This window comes from Bombina bombina, chromosome 11 (assembly GCF_027579735.1).
Source record: "Bombina bombina isolate aBomBom1 chromosome 11, aBomBom1.pri, whole genome shotgun sequence".
Lineage (NCBI taxonomy): Eukaryota > Metazoa > Chordata > Amphibia > Anura > Bombinatoridae > Bombina > Bombina bombina.
Genome location: NC_069509.1, coordinates 18722599 through 18744198, shown reverse-complemented (window position 1 = coordinate 18744198; position 21600 = coordinate 18722599). Strand labels below are relative to the sequence as shown.

At 39.2% G+C, this 21600-nt stretch overlaps 1 protein-coding gene across 1 annotated transcript in view; it reads left to right on the top strand.

Moving 5' to 3' along the window:
- Window positions 1-17562, top strand: part of LOC128642175 (uncharacterized) — a 33519-nt gene extending 15957 nt beyond the window's left edge. The window contains exon 4 of the mRNA XM_053694855.1: window positions 16472-17562. Coding sequence (XP_053550830.1) covers window positions 16472-16923 — 452 coding nt within the window. The 3' untranslated portion in view covers window positions 16924-17562. The remainder of the gene's footprint in view (window positions 1-16471) is intronic.
- Window positions 17563-21600: the final 4038 nt, after the last annotated feature.

Below are 21600 nucleotides of genomic sequence, written 5' to 3'. Positions count from 1 at the left end.
GGGAAAAAGGAATGTGGGTATGACCCACAGGCAACCAGTACCGGCGGGAAAGGGAGGAGAGGGGCCCAACAGAAACAGATGATTTGTACTAATATTACACCTTTTCAAGGAGTTATTTGCATAATAATACCCATAGACTGCGAGCAATAACTATACATGTCATGATCCAAAAGACATTATAAATGTGAAAAGCTATGTATCACCCACGTAGAAGCTTATAACAACCATAACTGAGATATAAGTATTTAACAGTGAATGAGGTGGATTATAATGTGTTTTACCCTTATACATCTATGGGGTTGGTATAACTATACCAAATATAAAATGCAAACAAATGTGTAATAAACATAAACATGAAACCTAAATAGATTAGTATATAATAGACAAGAAGCTGGGGTGAATGTCTGTGCCTACATTGCCAGTGCATGCTAAAAACAGTCCTAGGTAAGACATGCTAATATCTATCTAAAGAGAAATTCTCTCCAGAGTGCTTGTATATGTGAGCATTGGGGCTCTCTTACTCAAAAACATAGTTCTGTAATCCCATCTCTAGCATTCTAAAGGCCTGTGAAAAAGGGTTATGCGTCTGTATCAGTGTGAATAAGCACATATCTATATATCTCACATATAAGCAATAATAAAAACTGGATCTATACAACATAATATTTAGGACCAAAACTATGCTAGGCAAGCTATGCAGACATAAATCATGTATTCAATATATTAGAGAACATTTGTGAGAAAATATGAAACTCATATAGTCCATGTGAAGCTATGTAACCCGTGGGATGATGAGGGGTAACTGTGATTAATGACTGAAAGGTCCCCTCATCAAACCCGTGGGATGATGAGGGGTAACTGTGATTAATGACTGAAAGGTCCACACAATGTCTCAGTCACTATGTTTAAAATAAAAAAATATAATCATTAGGGAAACAGTGTCATAGGGGTGTAACTCCAAAAAAACCAAAGTGCCCTAAAAAAATATCACCCAATGCCCGTCTTAAGGCGACATATAAACAGTGGTGATACAGACAAGGCTGATCGGTGTAAATGCTGCAGTAAACCCAGTGACGACATTAACCTGAAAAAGTCCCAGATTATCAGGTCCCAGTGGCTCTATGCTTTGCAAGGAAAGTCCGATGTAAGAAAGGCTTCAGACTCACTCAACGAGACCTCCTGAGTCAACGGAGAAAGATATTCTTCTTTCCCCCAGCTGATCCTCTAATATAATATTTCCTGAGGGCTGAATCATATCGGAAGAGTAGGCTGAAGTATCAGGTGGGGGCTCATGATCAATATCTGTCCCATGTTCCTCGTAGTCGTTTTGGACTGGACTGGGATCAGACCTCAGCTCCTGTATTAGATCGTTGTACTGGAACTCTAATGTGGCAATTAAATTGCGTATCGCCGTGCTTATGTATACTTCCATATTTAGTGACATAAAAGGTAGGCTGGATGTTTCTTACCCCGGTATATCAAGGAAGCATTATGTCTAGGCTCTGTGATGTTCCAGTGAGTGAGCAGGGTGCTGAATAGTAGGGCTCACATAACATGTAGTGAAGCGCCAAGAATCCAAGATGGCGACTCACGCCACTGCTGAGCGGTCATCTCCGAGAGACAATTCCCCTCTTTAGTGCTCTAATGTTAGTAGAATATACCTAGTAAGATATACCTAGTAATGTGACCCTCAGAATGCAGCCAGACTTCTACTGAAATTCTGTAGGTACTAGTGGACAGCCGGTGCTAGCCCTGAGATCCCAAGCACCTCAGCAACTGTGTCCATGGCGTCCATAGCTGGTAGATAGTGGTTGCAGATAATGAATTTACCCTTGCCTATTAGCAAATCTTAGTATTTGTGGGTGACTTCTGATCTTTTAGATGGGGGAAATGTCTAATTTGAAGTCCTTAGGACAGAGAGCTCCCCCACTTGTATGTCTGCCCGGCTCGGCAGTCGGCTCCGCCAAGCTTCATTTTTAAATGCCCAGGAAGAAGAAACAGCCCTCATGGAATGAGCAGTGATTCTCTCAGGAGGTTGCTGTCCAGCAGTCTCATAGGCCAAACGAATAATACTCCTTAGCCAAAGAGAAAGAGAAGTAGCCATAGCTTTCTGACTCTTGCGCTTCCCAGAAAAACAAACAAACAAAGCAGAAGACTGACGAAAGTCCTTAGTCGCCTGAAGATAAAACTTCAAAGCACGCACAACATCTAGGTTGTGCAGCAAACGCTCCTTAGGAGAAGAAGGATTAGGACACAAAGAAGGAACCACAATCTCCTGATTAAAATTCTTGTTTGAAATAACCTTAGGTAGGAAACCTAATTTAGTACGTAGAACCACCTTATCAGATTGAAAAATAAGATAAGGAGAATCAAACTGCAGAGCCAAGAGTTCCAAAACTCTCTGAGCAGAACAAATAGCAACAAGCAACAAAACCTTCCAAGATTACATCTTAATATCTAAGGAATGCATAGGTTCAAACGGAGCCCGCTGTAAAACTCTAAGAACAAGGTTAAGACTCCAGGGAGGGAGTAACGGACTTAAACACAGGCATGATCCTAACCAAGGCCTGACAAAAGGAATTGCACGTCTGGCGCATCCGCCAAAACGCTTATGAAATAAAATAGACAATGCAGAAATCTGAACTTTCAGAATACTGGCTGACAAACCTTTCTACAGACCCTCCTGGAGAAAAGATAAAATCCTAGGAATCCTGACTCTACTCCAAGTGTAGCCTCTGGATTCACACCAATACAGATATGTATGCCACATCTTATAGTAAATATATCATGTCAAAGGCTTACAAGCATGAATCATGGTCTCAATGGACCAACTCTGAAAACCCACGCTTAGATAAAATCAATCAAGCATCAAGAAGTAGAAGGTCCTTCCTCAGAGGGAGTCTCCACGGAGGTAGAGACGACATTTCCACTAGATCTTACCAGATCATACCCAGATCTTGCGAGGCCACGCCAGCACTATGAGAATCACTGATGCCCTCTCGAACGGAGGAAATATGTAAGCTAGACTTAAATTCCAAGGGACTGCCAGAGCATCTATCAAGAAAGCCTGTGGGTCCCTTGAGCTCGAGCCGTACCTCAGAAGCTTGGCATTCTGCCGAGAAGCCATGATATCTAGTTCTGGCTGCCCCCAATTGAGGATTAAACTGGAAAATACTTCCGGATGGAGTTCCCACTCCCCCAGATGAAAGGTCTGTTGGCTCAGAAAATACGCCTCCTAATTGCCCACTCCTGGGATGTGGATCGCAGAAAGGACAACAGTTGTGAGACTCCGCCCACTGGATTTTCCGGACCACCTCTGTCATGGCCAAGGAACTCTGATTTACCCCCTGGTGGGTTGATGTGCGCCACTGATGTTATGTTGTCCAACTGGAACCCTGATAAACTGGGCTAAGGTTTACTGAGGGCCAGGCCAGTAGAGCATTGAAAATCGCTCTCTGTTCTAGAATGTTTATAAGGAGAACTGACTCCTCCCGAGTCTCATATTGCTCCCCAACCTAAAAGGCTGGCATCCGTGGTCATATCAACCAGGAAGGTCTGTGAAAGCAAGTTCCCTGGGAGAGGTGTCCTGAGACAACCACCACAGAAGAGAGTCCCTTGTTGTCTGATCCAGAACTATTTGTGGGACAGACCCGCATAGTCCCCGTTCCATTGCCTTAACATGCATAACTGCAGAGGTCTGAGATGGAACACGAGCAAACGGAATGATGTCCATGGAAGCTACCATCAGACCAATTACCTCCATACATAGAGCCACTTACCGCGAGGAGAGGACTGAAGGACAAGGACAAGAGCCGAAGATCTTTGTTTTTCTGACCTCTGTCAGAAATATCGTCATTAGTAGGGAGGACTATTATGGTCCCTAAAAACACTACTCTTGTGGCTGGAATCAGAGAACTCTTTCCCAGATTCACCTTCCAACTCGTTGCTGACTTTGAGTTAGCCACAGGTTGATTAGACTGTTTCCCCTTGTTCCAAGACTGACTAGACTTCCAGAAAGACTTGGATATTTCCTGCTTGGAAGAGGAAGCGGAGGGTTTACCTCTAAAGTTACAAAAGGAACGAAAATTACTCTGTTGCACTTTCTCCTTATTCTTCTTATCCTGAGAAGAAAAGATCCAATTCCTCCTGTGATATCTGAAATTATTTCAGCCAAACCAGGCCCAAACAAGGTCTTACCCTTGTAGGGAATAGCTAATAACTTAGATTATAAGAAACATCCACAGACCAGGATTTTAACCAAAGGGCTCTGCAAGCTAGGACCGCACAACTAGAGTTTTTTGCTCCTAGTTTAATGACCTGTAAGGAATTGGATAACTTAAGAGCCTTAATCCTTTCCTGGATCTCCTCAAGAGGAGTATCCATCTGAATATAATCAGACAAGACATATAGTGGGGCAAAAAATGTATTTAGTCAGCCACCAATTGTGCAAGTTCTCCCACTTAAGAAGATGAGAGAGGCCTGTAGTTTTCATCATAGGTATACCTCAACTATGAGAGACAAAATGTGGAAACAAATCCAGACAATCACATTGTCTGATTTGGAAAGAATTTATTTGCATATTATGGTGGAAAATAAGTATTTGGTCACCTACAAACAAGCAAGATTTCTGGCTCTCACAGACCTGTATCTTCTTCTTTAAGAGGCTCCTCTGTCCTCCCACTCATTCATTACCTGTATTAATGGCACCTGTTTGAACTTGTTATCAGTATAAAAGACACCTGTCCACAACCTCAAACAGTCACACTCCAAACTCCACTATGGTGAAGACCAAAGAAGGACACCAGAAACAAAATTGTAGACCTGCACCAGGCTGGGAAGACTGAATCTGCAATAGGCAAGCAGCTTGGTGTGAAGAAATCAACTGGTGGGAGCAGTAATTAGAAAATGGAAGACATACAAGACCACTGATAATCTCCCTGATCTGGGGCTCCACGCAAGTTCTCACCCCGTGGGGTCAAAATGATCACAAGAATGGTGAGCAAACATCCAAGAACCACACGGGGGGACCTAGGGGAATGACCTGCAGAGAGCTGGGACCAACGTAACAAAGGCTGCCCATCAGTAACACACTACGCCCGGCCAGGGACTCAGATCCCGCAGTGCCAGAAGTGTCCCCCGCTTAAGCCAGTACATGTCCGGCCCATCTGAAGTATGCTAGAGAGCATTTGGATGATCCAGAAGTGGATTGGGAGAATGTCATATGGTCAGATGAAACCAAAGTAGAACTGTTTGGCAGAAACACAACTCGTCGTGTTTGGAGGAGAGAGAATGCTGAGTTGCAACCAAAGAACACAATACCTACTGTGAAGCATGGGGGTGGAAACATCATGCTTTGGGGCTGTTTCTCTGCAAAGGGAACAGGACGACTGATCCGTGTACATGAAAGAATGAATGGGCCATGTATCCTGAGATTTTGAGTGCAAACCTCCTTCCATCAGCATGGCTGGGTCTTTCAGCATGACAATGATCCCAAACACACCGCCTGGCAACGAAGGAGTGGCTTCGTAAGAAGCATTTCAAGGTCCTGGAGTGGCCTAGCCAGTCTCCAGATCTCAACCCCATAGATAACCTTTGGAGGGAGTTGAAAGTCCGTTTTGCCCAGCGACAGCCCCAAAACATCACTGCTCTAGAAGAGATCTGCATGCAGGAATGGGCCAACATACCAGAAACAGTGTGTGACAACTTTGCGAAGACTTACAGAAAACATTTGACCTCTGTCGTTGCCAACAAAGGATATATAGCAAAGTATTGAGATGAACTTTTGATATTGACCAAATACTTATTTTCCACCATAATTTGCAAATAAATTATTTCCAAATCAGACAATGTGATTGTTTGGATTTGTTTCCACAGTTTCTCTCTCATAGTTGAGGTATACGTATGATGAAAATTACAGGCCTCTCTCATCTTCTTAAGTGGGAGAACTTGCACAATTGGTGGCTGACTAAATATTTTTTTTGCCCCACTGTAAAACCAGTAAGCTGCAGCACTGGTAACAGTAACAATACACAACACAGGCTGCCATTGAAGACCTTGGTGAACATACATTTTCTTAATGATGCCCTCCAATTTCTTATGCATTGGATCCTTAAAGGAACAACTATCCTCTATGGGAATAGTGGTCCTCTTAGCCAAAGTGGAAATAGCTCTTTCCATCTTAGAACCGTTTGCCACAAAGATCAGCTATAGGGAAACATTTTCTAAAAAATAGAAGATGGGAGAAAAAGGAATACCAAGTCTCTCCACTCCCGTGCAATAATCTCAGAAGCACGGTCTGGAACAGGAAAATACCTCCACCGCAGAGGGGAACTCAAAATACTTGTTCAGCTTACTAGACTTCTTAGGGGTTAACAACGATAGTAGTATCGGCTCATCCAAGGTAGCCAAAACCTCCTTAAGTAACAAGAGAAGGTGTTCCAGCTTAACTCTGAAGGGACACAACTTCAGCATCAGCAGAAGGATTATACTGCCTTATCACCCTCAGATGCACCCGAAGAACCTTCATCCTCAGACTTCTGAGAGGAAATACTTTGATTAGCCACTTCAGGATCAGAAACCTTAGTTACTGTTTCTTTAAATTTCCTTTTGCATTTTCCCTGCAGCATGGGGAAAAGCAGACAGCGCCTCAGATACCGCAGAGGACAACTGGGCAGCAATATCTTGCAAAGTAACCCCCAGAGAAAGCATGAGAGGAAACACAGGGCACTGCATGTGCAGATGAATAGGATTGGGACGCTTGAGGAGACAGCTGCGGAACATCTGAAACAGGAGGCTCCTGAACAGCATCCGCCTTAGCTAATGATGGCTCAGGGTCAAAAAGTCTATTTCTATAAGCTAAAGTTCTTTCATACATAGAAGAACAAAAGGGTACTGGGGGTTCCACCTGGGTATTAAAACATAAGCTACAGGTAAAATTCTGCACAGCTTCTTGATCATAATACAAAACGGAAAAAAAAAGCAAAGAAAAAAAATATTATTTTTTAAACCTTTTTTTTTTATCTTTTAACAAAGGATATAATACAGAACAAAAAAAACGTTCATAAATAAATGTCCTTTTAAATTTAACCAAATAAAGAAAAACATACCCCAGGCAACACTTTTACTGAGGTGCCCTACCTGTTCTGCAACGCGCAGCAAACTGAGGAAAAAAACGATCCCGTTTACCAATCCGGTTTCCAGAGACGCAAAACAGCAAGAAGCCTTCTAAACAGCAGAGCCATCTGAAATATGCGCACCCTTACTCTACAGGAAGTGAAGAAAAGCGCCAAAAAAGGCTGACATCAAAGAATCAGAACCTCCATAAAAGGGGCGGTCCTACAGTTGACAAAAAAAGGCATTTAAAAAAAAACAATTTAAACAACTTTCTTGAAAACAGGCTTAAAAACAAACAATAAAACCTCCAATAAAGTACATAATCTGTACTTAAAACGGATCCTCACTGAGTCATCAATAAAATAAATAAATAACTCCTCACCACTAACAGTGGCTGCAAAAAACTGCCATAAAACCTGCACCCTGACAGGAATAATAAAAAACGTCCCCCTGCAGTGTTTCAGCTGAATAAGTGCCAACTTTTTCCCTGCTTACAAAGAAAAATAAAACTGACACTTACCTTAACATTATCTGTCTGGCAGTAGGACAGCTCACCTGGTTTGAGAGGATGCCATCCCTCACATGGACCTGTGGAAATACAGAAAGACTAACGGCTAGATTAGAGTTTTGTCGGTAACGACCCGCGTAGCTAACGCTGCCTTTTTTCTGGCCGCACCCATAAAAATAACTCTGGTATTGAGAGTCCAAAAAAAGGCTGCGTTAGGCTCCAAAAAAGGAGCGTAGAGCATTTTTACAACGCAACTGCAACTCTCGATACCAGAGTTGCTTACGGACGCGGCCAGCCTCAAAAACGTGCTCGTGCACGATTCCCCCATAGGAAACAATGGGGCTGTTTGAGCTGAAAAAAAACCTAACACCTGCAAAAAAGCCGCGTTCAGCTCCTAACGCAGCCCCCATTGTTTTGCTCTGGGGAAACACTTCCTACGTCTGCACCTAACACCCTAACATGTACCCCCGAGTCTAAACACCCCTACCCTTACACTTATTAACCCCTAATCTGCCGCCCACGCTATCGCTGACCCCTGCATATTATTATTAACCCTAATCTGCCGCTCCGTAAACCGCCGCTACTTACATTATCCTTAGTGTACCCCTAATCTGCTGCCCCTAACACCGCCGACCCCTAAATTATATTTATTAACCCCTAATCTGCCCCCCACAACGACGCCTCCACCTGCCTACACTGATTAACCCCTAATCTGCCGACCGACCTGAGCGCTACTATAATAAAGTTATTAACCCCTAATCCGCCTCACTAACCCTATAATAAATAGTATTAACCCCTAATCTGCCCTCCCTAACATCGCCGACACCTAACTTCAAACATTACCCCTAATCTGCGACCGGAGCTCACCGCTATTCTAATAAATGTATTAACCCCTAAAGCTAAATCTAACCTAACACTAACACCCCCCCTAACTTAAATATAATTTTAATCTAACGAAATTAATTAACTTTTATTAAATAAATTATTCCTATTTAAAGATAAATACTTACCTGTAAAATAAATCCTAATATAGCTACAATATAAATTATAATTACATTGTAGCTATTTTAGGATTAATATTTATTTTACAGGCAACTTTGTAATTATTTTAACCAGGTACAATAGCTATTAAATAGTTACCTAGTTAAAATAATTACAAAATTACCTGTAAAATAAATCCTAACCTAAGTGTACAATTAAACCTAACACTATACTATCATTAAATTAATTAAATAAAATACCTACAATTACCTACAATTAAACCTAACACTACACTATCAATACATTAATTAAATACAATATCTACAAATAAATACAATGAAATAAACTAACTAAAGTACAAAAATAAAAAAGAACTAAGTTACAAAAAATAAAAAATATTTACAAACATAAGAAAAATATTACAACAATTTTAAACTAATTACACCTACTCTAAGCCCCCTAATAAAATAACAAATACCCCCAAAATAAAAAATGCCCTACCCTATTCTAAATTAAAAAAGTTAAAAGCTCTTTTACCTTACCAGCCCTGAACAGGGCCCTTTGCGGGGCATGCCCCAAGAATTTCAGCTCTTTGCCTGTAAAAAAAACACATACAATACCCCCCCCCCCAACATTACAACCCACCACCCACATACCCCTAATCTAACCCAAACCCCCCTTAAATAAACCTAACACTAAGCCCCTGAAGATCTTCCTACCTTGTCTTCACCATCCAGGTTCACCGATCCGTCCTGAAGAGCTCCTCCGATGTCCTGATCCAAGCCCAAGCGGGGGGCTGAAGAGGTCCATGATCCGGTCGAAGTCTTCATCCAAGCGGGGCAGAAGAGGTCTTCCATCCGATTGAAGTCTTCATCCAGGCGGCATCTTCTATGGTCTTCCATCCGGAGCGAAGCGGCAGCATCCGGAAGACCTCCGACGCGGAACATCCATCCGGCCCCGACGACTTCCCGACGAATGACGGTTTCCTTTAAGGGACGTCATCCAAGATGGCGTCCCTCGAATTCCGATTGGCTGATAGGTATTCTATCAGCCAATCGGAATTAAGGTAGGAATATTCTGATTGGCTGATGGAATCAGCCAATCAGAATTAAGTTCAATCCGATTGGCTGATTCGATCAGCCAATCAGATTGAGCTCGCATTCTATTGGCTGATCGGAACAGCCAATAGAATGTGAGCTCAATCTGATTGGCTGATTGGATCAGCCAATCGGATTGAACTTGATTGGCTGATTCCATCAGCCAATCAGAATATTCCTACCTTAATTCCGATTGGCTGATAGAATCCTATCAGCCAATCGGAATTCGAGGGATGCCATCTTGGATGACGTCCCTTAAAGGAACCGTCATTCGTCGGGAAGTCGTCGGAAGAAGAGGACGGATCCGCGCTGGAGGTCTTCAGGATGGAGCCGGTCGTCATCGGATGAAGATAGAAGATGCCGCTTGGATCAAGATGGTTGCCGGTCCGGATCGCCTCTTCTTCCCGGATAGGATGAAGATCTTGGAGCCTCTTCTGGACCGCTTCAGCCACCGGATGATGGATCGCCAGCCCCCGCTTGGGTTGATGAAGATTTTGGAGCCAGGACGGATCGGTGATACCTGGTGAGGTGAAGACAAGGTAGGAAGATCTTCAGGGCTTAGTGTTAGGTTTATTTAAGGGGGGTTTGGGTTAGTTTAGGGGTATGTGGGTGGTGTGTTGTAACGTTGGGGGGGGTATTGTATGTTTTTTTTTACAGGCAAAAGAGCTGAAATTCTTGGGGCATGCCCCGCAAAGGGCCCTGTTCAGGGCTGGTAAGGTAAAAGAGCTTTGAAATGTAGTAATTTAGACTAGGGTAGGGCATTTTGTTATTTTGGGGGTCTTTGTGTATTTTATTAGGGGGGCTTAGAGTAGGTGTAATTAGTTTTAAAATTGTTGTGTAATTTTTTTCTTATGTTGTAAATAATTTTTTATTTTTTGTAACTTAGTTCTTTTTTATTTTTTGTACTTTAGATAGTTTATTTTATTGTAGTTATTTGTAGATGTTGTATTTAATTAATGTATTGATAGTGTAATGTTAGGTTTAATTGTAGGTAATTGTAGGTATTTTATTTAATTAATTTAATGATAGTGTAGTGTTAGGTTTATAGAACTTAGGTTAGGATTTATTTTACAGGTAATTTGTAAGTTATTTAAACTAGGTAACTATTAATAGTTCTTAACTAGTTTAATAGCTATTGTAGCCTGGTTAAAATATTACAAAGTTGCCTTTAAAATAAATATTAATCCTAAAATAGCTACAATGTAATTATAATTTATATTGTAGCTATATTAGGATTTATTTTACAGGTAAGTATTTAGCTTTAAATAGGAATAATTTATTTAATAAGAGTTAATTAATTTTGTTAGATTTAAATTATATTTAACTTAGGGGGGTGTTAGTGTTAGGGTTAGACTTAGCTTTAGGGGTTAATACATTTATTATAGTAGCCGGTGAGCTCCGGTCGGCAGATTAGGGGTTAATGTTTGAAGTTAGGTGTCGGCGATGTTAGGGAGGCAGATTAGGGGTTAATTACTATTTATTATAGGGTTAGTGAGGCGGATTAGGGGTTAATAACTTTATTATAGTAAGCGCTCAGGTCCGGTCGGTAGATTAGGGGGTTAATCAGTGTAGGCAGTGTGGAGGCGACGTTGTGGGGGGCAGATTAGGGGTTAATAAATATAATATAGGTGGTCGTCGGTGTTAGGGGCAGCAGATTAGGGGTACATAGCTATAATGTAGGTGGCGGCGCTTTGCGGTCGGCAGATTAGGGGTTAATTATTGTAGGTAACTAGCGGCGACGTTGTGGGGGGCAGGTTAGGGGTTAATAAATATAATACAGGGGTCGGCGGGTTAGGGGCACAGAGATTAGGGGTACATAAGTATAACGTAGGGTGGCGGTCGGCAGATTAGGGGTTAAAAAAAATTAAATCGAGTGGCGGCGATGTGGGGGGGGGACCTCGGTTTAGGGGTACATAGGTAGTTTATGGGTGTTAGTGTACTTTAGGGTACAGTAGTTAAGAAGCTTTATGACCGGCGTTAGCCCAGAAAGCTCTTAACTCTGCTTTTTTTCTGCGGCTGGAGTTTTGTCGTTAGAGCTCTAACGCTCACTTCAGACAAGGACTCTAAATACCGGAGTTAGGAAGATCCATTGAAAGATAGGATACGTAATTTACGTAAGGGGATCTGCGGTATGGAAAAAGTCGCGGCTGAAAAAGTGAGCGTTAGACCCTTTTTTGAGTGACTCCAAATACCGGGCGGTAGCCTAAAACCAGCGTTAGGAGCCTCTAACGCTGGTTTTCCACGGCTACCGCCAAACTCTAAATCTAGGCCTAAGTAAATTTACTCAGGCTAAATAGGGCAGCAACATATTTTTGGAAAAGCAGTGAGGATTGTACCCCACAAGTTCCCAATTGCTCAAAAGCCACCACTGCCCCTACTGAAGAGACTGACATGGGCTAAGGGGGCCTAGATAGACCCTTTAGAAAGATTAGAGCAAACCTTCTCTGCTTTTCAAATAAAAAAATCTTGATTGTAGATCGACACCAAAACTTCACCTCCACCTGCACCGCAGGCAAAGAGAATGACTTGGGATTCTGGGTAAGGGAAGTGACATAATATAGCAACTTTGCTGTAGTGGCTCTTTGCACTCCTCCTGCTGGCCAGGAGTGATATTCCCACTAGTAATTGATGATTCTGTGGACTCACCATATCTTAGGAAAGAGAAATAAGGAGTTGGGGAAAGGATCTTGGGAGGGGGAGGGAGGAGGGGTATTGAGGGGGGGGCAGCTAACATTACGCAAATAATTGGTTTTATTATTATTATTATTTAAAATTTAAGCCCAATTTTCCTGCAAACTGGCAGAATCATATGTTACTAACAATTATATCTGTTCTAGAAATAAAAGTCATTAATAAATGTTGTTATGATTTTTGAGAAAAAGAAGGGGGCGGGTTCCATAGCTATTTACAGCACACGTGTATTCTGTGAATTCTTGCACATGCTCAGTAGGAGCTGATGACTCAAAAAGTGTAAATATAAAAAAAATGTTAATCACCTATAAACTGAGTCTTAACTTAGCCCACTGATACTATAACCTTTGAGAAATTTTGCTAATAATAGGTTTCTATTACACGAAACGGCTCACAGTACCACAAGAGTATTGTTCTCAGATTAACTATATATTAGTAAGGCATATGATAGTTATAATCCTTTGTGATTGACCACATTATCATCTAGATACGTCTGACACTGTCATACCTATACTCACACAGAAAAAAGCGATTATATATATTTGCCACTTCTATTGTGATTCTATTCTAGTGGGATATATCAACCTAGAAATACAGCGGCTCACAAGAAGTGACTATAGTTAACTAATCCAGCTGGTCACACATCCTTGAAAATATTAACCTAGAAATATAGCAGCCAACTAGAGCGCCTATAGTTATCTAATACAGCCGGTTACACATTATAGGGGTGAGAGGCTACACAAGGTCACTTTACCAACATCAATAGAGGGTCCCAATATCCTACACCTATAATAACACAAACATCTTTATGATCAAACAGGTGTGAGATTGTACAATAACCTAGATACACTGGTGATCACAAAACATCTAGAGTATAGTATACCAGTCACCTCTACACAGTACTAACATATAACACATCATATATGGTACCTTAATTATACAATACCTGAGTTTAACTCAACCACTGGTACTATAACCATTGAGTAATTTTGCTACATAATCGTAGCTATTAAACGAGTGAGCAGTACCTTATGAGCAGTGCTCTCAGATTAACTGTATACTGATACAGATGAGACAGTCATAACTTTGGTGGCTGACGCTATTATCATCCAGACACGTTTGATACAGATATACCTGTATTCACACAGAATCAAACGATTATATCAAGTTGTTATTTCCATTGTGACCTCAGTATGTAATAACTGGTGAATACCACTGCTACTGGGCACTTACACAATTATACAACAGCTTTCCAAAGACTATCATTTTAGCATAGGAGATATATTATTACAAGTTGCTATAATCCTAGTGACACATAGAGATAATTTAAATCAGGCATCCATATAATATTTGTGGTCACTATCAATAAACTTAAACAGAACTTACTTTGAGAATTTTAATTTGTGTGTTATGTGTTTTGTGTGTACAGTTTTTAAATAAATTGAATAAAGAGTTATATTTAATATTCCTCATAAAAAGCAACACCCCATAGTCTGGGCTAGAGTGCTGGAGATGCATACTGTCCCGTGGTAGTGGTCTATACTACCACAATTCGAGTTTTGAATTCCATTTTATGCATAGCACCAACCCACCCACAATACTTTCATACAGAAGTGTATAAAATGTCTAAATACACTTAGGATATAGATTATAGTGGGGGAAAGCCTTATAGTGCCATTGTTCAACCTGTTTCTATAAAAAAAATGTAATGGAAGTAAATTGAAAGTCGCTTAAAGTTGCTGCTCTATCTGAATCATAAGTTTAATTTCGACTTAAGTGTCCCTTTTGTTCAGATGAATCCAAGCATAAAAAGTGCATTAGCATGTATGTTTTTACTTGTATATAGTACGCTTATATTGTTTCTCCTTTTAAACAGCATGGTTTGGTATAGAATTTTATCACATGTATGTTTTTACTTGTATATAGTACGCGTATATTGTTCTCCTTTAAATAGCTTGGGTTGGTATAGAATTTTATCACATGGGGTGGTTTTTTATTTGTATATAGTACGCTATCTTGTTCTCCTTTTAAATAGCATGGTTGGGTATAGAATTTTATCACATGTATGTTTTTATTTGCCTATAGTATGCTTATATTGTTCTCCTTTTAAATAGCATGGTTTGGTATAGAATTTTATCACATGTGTGTTTTTATTTGTATATAGGGTACGCTTATATTGTTCTCCTTTTAAATAGCACCGTTTGGTATAGAATTTTATCACATGTAATGTTTTTATTTGTATATAGTACGCGTATATTGTTCTCCTTTTAAATAGCATGGTTTGGTATAGAATTTATCACATGTATGTTTTTATTTGTATATAGTACGCTTATATTTGGGTTTCTTCTTTTAAATAGCACCGTTGGTATAGAATTTTATCACATGTATGTTTTTATTTGTATGCTTATATTGTTCTCCTTTTAAATAGCATGGTTTGGTATAGAATTTTATCACATGTATGTTTTTATTTGTATATAGTAACGCTTATATTGCTCTCTTCTTAAATAGCATGGTTTGGTATAGAATTTTATCACATGTATGTTTTTATTTGTATATAGTACGCTTATATTGTTCTCTTTTAAATAGCACCGTTTGGTATAGAATTTTATCACATGTATGTTTTTATTTGTATGCTTATATTGTTCTTCTTTTAAATAGCATCGTTTGGTATAGAATTTTATCACATGTATGTTTTTATTTGTATATAGTACGCTTATATTGTTCTTCTTTTAAATAGCATGGTTTGGTATAGAATTTTATCACATGTATGTTTTTATTTGTATGCTTATATTGCTCTCCTTTTAAATAGCATCGTTTGGTATAGAATTTTATCACATGTATGTTTTTATTTGTATGCTTATATTGTTCTTCTTTTAAATAGCATCGTTTGGTACAGAATTTTATCACATGTATGTTTTTATTTGTATATAGTACGCTTATATTGTTCTTCTTTTAAATAGCATGGTTTGGTATAGAATTTTATCACATGTATGTTTTTATTTGTATGCTTATATTGCTCTCCTTTTAAATAGCATCGTTTGGTATAGAATTTTATCACATGTATGTTTTTATTTGTATGCTTATATTGTTCTTCTTTTAAATAGCATCGTTTGGTACAGAATTTTATCACATGTATGTTTTTATTTGTATATAGTACGCTTATATTGTTCTTCTTTTAAATAGCATGGTTTGGTATAGAATTTTATCACATGTATGTTTTTATTTGTATGCTTATATTGCTCTCCTTTTAAATAGCATCGTTTGGTATAGAATTTTATCACATGTATGCCAATATGAAAATGAATGATTTGAATAAATTGCAAGCTGTGAGATAGAGCTTAATATTGCTTGTCCCATTGCGAGCTAGCCATTCACAGATGTGGGTATACACATGGTTAAAGGGACAATCTAGTCAAAATTAAACTTTCATGATTCAGATAGGGCAACAATTTTAAACACCTTTCCAATTTACTTTTATCATCAAATTTGTTTTGTTCTGTTGGTTGAAAGCTAAACCTAGGTAGGCTCATATGCTCATTTCTAAGCCCTGGAAGGCCTCCTCTTATCTGAATACATTTGACAGTTTTTCACAGCTAGATACTGCTAGTTCATGTGTGACATATAGGTAACATTGTGCTCACTCCCGTGAAGTTATTTATGAGTCAGCACTGATTGGTTAAAATGCCAGTCTGTCAAAAGAACTGAGATAAGGGGGAAGTCTGCAGAGGCTTAGATACAAGGTAATCACAGAGGTAAAAAGTGTATTAATACAACAGTGTTGGTTATGAAAAACAGGGGAATGGGTAATAAAGGGATTAGCTATCTTTTGAAATAATAACAATTCTGGAGTAGACTGTCCCTTTAACATTAGCATGTATAAAAGAAAGTAATGTATTTAGCATTGCTAAGCCCTGACTAAGAGCCACCACAAGCACAAAATAGGTAGGCTGCTCTTTAAAGTCTGCACTTGATATCTAGGGTGTACTGTCTTACATGTTAAATATGTTACAATAAACTTTGCCTTTTATAATATTCACCTGTCTTTTGGGACTGAAAATTTTTTTTTTCATTTCTATTCTAGGACTTGTTCCTATTGTGGTTCTCACTTTTAAAAATCAAGGGAATGTGAAGGAGGTTGAAGACAAGTTTAACGACATAGGAGTGGATAACATATTCAAACTTGAAAACTTTACTCCATCTGACAATGGAAAAACTCCAGACAGAATCAATGAAGTCCTGACATTCCTCGAAGAGGTTCTGAAGGATGTGACATATCACATGCGAAGTGAGAGGAATTGCAAATTGGAAAGAGCTGAACGTAAGAAATTTGTGTTGGGTTTTGCTCATGATACAGAAGTGAATGAAGAAAAGCGACAGAAGGAGATGGAATTGGAAAGAGAGCGGGAACGAGCCAGGCAGCTTCAGAGACAACGGGAAGAAGAAGAGAGAAGAAGACAAGAAGAAGAAGAGAGAAGAAGACGAGAGAAAGAGAGCAGTATCATCAAGGTGTTAACTAGTATTAAATGGTGGTAACAGCCTGATGAAATGGCTCTGTGTAGCCGAGAAACGCGTTGCTTTGATTTTAAAACTTTTTAAATAAAATTGTTTTAACTTTACCCTGCTGGAGTTTGTTCTCCCCTCTTTCCATCTGTGGACTGTGCAAGTGTTAGCAAACCGGAGCTTTAACACTGTCTACTGCCACTCGCCTTTTCTTCCGCTGGTGTACAGATCCCCGGCACACAAGGAGGAAGGTGTGTCACTATTCTGAGATCCTGATTGGCCTTACGGAACCCGGTCCGGCTCGAGGATTAGCTGCTGCCTTTGTCTGTCTTCCGGGCGACGTTGAGGTCCCGGTCTGCTTTGTTAGGCACGCCATAGTGCCGTTCTGTTTGTGAGTATTGGTCCCTTCCATTTCTATATTTTTATCTGGGTATTAGCGTTATTACCCTATTGGCGCCTTCCTTTTCCCTACTACATGTAGGAGCACATGTCTCACTGACAGCAGCGTGACTGTGCTATTTCTGCATTGCCCTCATTTATTAGAGTTATTCTATCATATCACTTGTCTCTCTTCTCTTTTGTTATAAGAACTGTATATTGTTATTGTCTTTCATTAAATGTAAATACAAATAAAAACCAATAAATGTAATTAAGAGAATTAGTATCTCATAAGGTTGTTTTGTGCCTTTCTGTGTCCTTCTTTTATCTCTGTTCTTTATGATATTAATATAAGTATACAGGTGGCCCTCGGTTTACGATGGTTCAATTTGCGCCGTTTCAGAATAACGCCCTTTTTTTTGCTATTGAAAAGCATTGACTGCTATTGAAAGCATTAGCACATGCATACATTAAAATAGCCAGTAGGTGGAGCTGTCCGCTTGTGTTGCAGCAAACACATGCAAAGAAAAGCAAGACAGACATGATCAATGGATCAGCTTTCAGAGGAACAAGATCTAGCAGCCACTTCCCTTAGCTGCAGACTCAATGCAGAGAACTGTTTTCAGAAAAAGGCAAGTAAAAAACGTTTTTGTTCATTAAACTTAGTTTGATGATTATACAGTCTGTTGTGTGATTAAACACAGGCAGGCTAATCAGTGTATAACCAGACCTGAGCAATGGAGCCGTTTTTAAAGGAACAAGATCTAGCAGCCACTTCCCTTAGCTGCAGAAAAATGCAAGTAAAAAAATGTTTTTCTACATTAAACTTAGTTTGATGATGATACAGTCTGTTGTGTGATTATTTTGTTTTTGTTCATTAAACTTAGATTGATGATGATGATACAGTCTGTGTTTGTGTGATAATTTTATTAGGTCTGGTTTAGCAAATGTTTTTGTTTATTAAACTTAGTTTGATGATGATACAATCTACAGTATATTTTTAGGTTTATAATGCTGTTTACCGTTTAAAGTCTTCATTTCAAAGCTTTAAAAATAATGTATTAGGTGTTACTTATGTCACTTTTGAGAGGGGCCTGGAACCTAACTCCCTCACTTCCCATTGACTTACATTATAAACTGGGTTTCAAATTACAACGGTTTCGATTTACAACCATTCCTTCTGGAACCTAACCCTGGTGTAAACTGAGGGCTACCTGTAATTAAATATATATATCAGCTATTGCCCTTCATGCACAGAGCCAACCCGTATCTACCAGAATCCCCCCTTTTCTAATCTTCAAATAGTAACATAGAAGATGAGGTTGAAAAAAGACAGAAATACAGATTGTCAAGATCACAATCTTGTTAGTAATATTACTTGCTGAGCCAGTAATTTTTTTTTTTTGTTAAGGGCTAATTATGTACAGGTGATCATTTACTGTACAGGTGAATATGTACAGATTATTATGTACAGGTAATTATGTACAGGTGATCATATACTGTACAGTTGACTACAGTATGTACAGATTATTATGTACAGGTAATTATGTACAGGTGATCATATATTGTACAGGTAACTATGTACAGATTATTATGTACAGATTATTATGTACAAGTGATCATTTACAAATTATTATGTACAGGTAATTATGTACAGGTGATCACATACTGTAAAGGTGACTATGTACAGATTATTATGTACAAGTGATCATTTACAGATTATTATGTACAGGTAATTATGTACAGGTGAGCATATACAGATTATTATGTATGGGTGGGCATGTGCAGGTAATTATGTACTGGTGATCATATACAGGTGAGCATGTATAGATTACTACATACAGGTAATCATGTGCAGGTAATTATGTACAGGTAATTATGTATAGGTGATAATTTACAGATTATTATGTACAGGTAATTATATACAGGTGATCATTTACAGATTATTATGTACAGGTAATTATGTACAGGTGAGCATATACAGATTATTATGTATGGGTGGTCATGTGCAGGTAATTATGTACAGGTGATCATATACAGGTGAGGATGTAAAGATTATTATATACAGGTGATCATGTACAGGTAATTATGTACAGGTAATCATATACAAGTGATCCTATACAGGTGATCATATACAGATGATCATGTACAGATTATTATGTATGGGTGATGATGGTCAGGTAATTATGTACAGGTGATTATATACAGGTGATCATGTACAGATTATTATGTATGGGTGATCATGTGCAGGTAATTATGTACAGATAATCATATACAGGTGATCATGTAAAGATTATTATATTATTATATACAGGTGATCATGTGCAGGTAATTATGTACAGGTAATCATATACAGGTGATCATGTGCAGATTATTATGTACAGGTGATCATGTACAGGTAATAAGCCCTGATCTCACTTGATTGGCTGCGTGCGAGCAGAGAGTGCAGATTCACAAGCAATTGCTTGTGCAATGTTAAATAAAGGCAGCACATTATAATTATCAGAGCTGCATCTTGTCCGTCCTGACTTTAATAAATGGGGGCCCTGGTCGGAAAAATATTTCTATAGATTATATTAGGGGGGGTGCTGATGGGGAATTTATAGAACTAAAGGGGCAGTGACCTGAAAAGTAGGAACTACTGAAGTAGAAAAAAATAATGCAATAATTTATCATTTAGAGGAATACCTAGAAATTATGATAGTTTATGAGTAATATAAACTAATACAGAATGCACCACAGAAATATATATTCCAATCAAAAAATGAGATATATAAAAGCTGTAATATATATATATATATGTATAGGCCAGATTACAAGTGGAGCAGGATTTAACACTCCTGTTTGCATGCTCACTCTGCTAGAATAAGCTTTTTGCATGCGTCGGGTAGCGAACGTATTAAAAGTTAATAGTAAAATGTGTTCGCAGAAGGGCATACCTGATGCGTGCAAAAAGCTGAACTTAGGATGTCACCAGCATTAACCTATTCCTTAGAAGACAATGGAGCAAAAAAGTGGAAAAGAACTAACACCCTACTCACGTGCAAACTCAATATAAAAATATACATTTCTCACATTCCAATGTTCTTCTAGCAGAATATGGTCTATTTATTTATAAATGCATATTTCTATATATGTCTGATGGTATTTTGGTATAATATATATCTATACTTTGAGATAGATAGATATATTTATATATATACATATTTATATATATATGAGGTAGCTCAGATGGTAAAATTCCCTGACTACAAAAAAGCCTGTTTAAAAGATCCAAGGTCACAGGTTCAAATCCCGGCAGGGCTGACTCAGCCCTTCATCCTTCCGAGGTCGATAAAATGAGTGCTATTAAATTGGGTAATAATAATAGCTATTACTATTAAGCTGCCGATTTGGTTAATTCTAAGAGAAAGCGCTTTGAGTCCCACTGGGAGAAAGGTGCTATATAAATACTAGTTATAATATATATATAGAGGTATATGTATTGGAATATCTCTGTATAAATAGATAGAAGATATTCTGCTAGGTGCAAAACATTGAAAAGTTGAGATATTTGCAGTAAATACATAGGCACCGAGGATCAGGTCCGCCAGACCTTGCTCAATACGGCAAGCAATACGCTCGCCGTATTCAGCATTGCACCAGCAGCTCACAAGAGCTGCTGGTGCAACACCGCCGCCTGCAGACTCGCGGCCAATCGGCTGCCAGCAGGGGGGTGTCAATCAACCCGATCATACTCGATCGGGTTGATTTCCGGCGATGTGTGTCCGCCTGCTCAGAGCAGGCGGACAGGTTATGGAGCAGCGGCCTTTGTGACCACTGCTGTTTCTGCCGAGTCTGAAGACTCGCCAGAAACAGGGGCCATCAAGCTCCATACGGAGCTTGTTAAATAGAGCCCATTGTATAACACTTTACTAAATATGAGTATTACATAAATATAATCTTACATGTTTTCGTATGCTTGACTGCAAAGGGCTCTAATGTACTTATATTTATGTCTATATATGTGTACATATGTATTTATGTGTTTATACTAGCCCTAAAGCCCCTGTACACAGGACATTTTTTGCAGTACAAGCGGTCCCACCCCTTGCTCTCTCTCTACCCCCTCTCTCTTTTGCTCTCTCTTTCCCCCTCACTTTTGCTCTCTCTTTCTCCCCTCTCTTTTGCTCTCTCTCTCTCCCCTCTCTTTTACTCTCTCCCTCCCCCCTCTCTTTTACTCTCTCTCTCTCTCTCTCTCTCTCTCTCTCTCTCTCTCTCTCTCTCTCTCTCCCACCTCTCTTTTGCTCTCTCTCTCTCCCCTCTCTTTTGCTCTCTCTCTCCCCCCTCTCT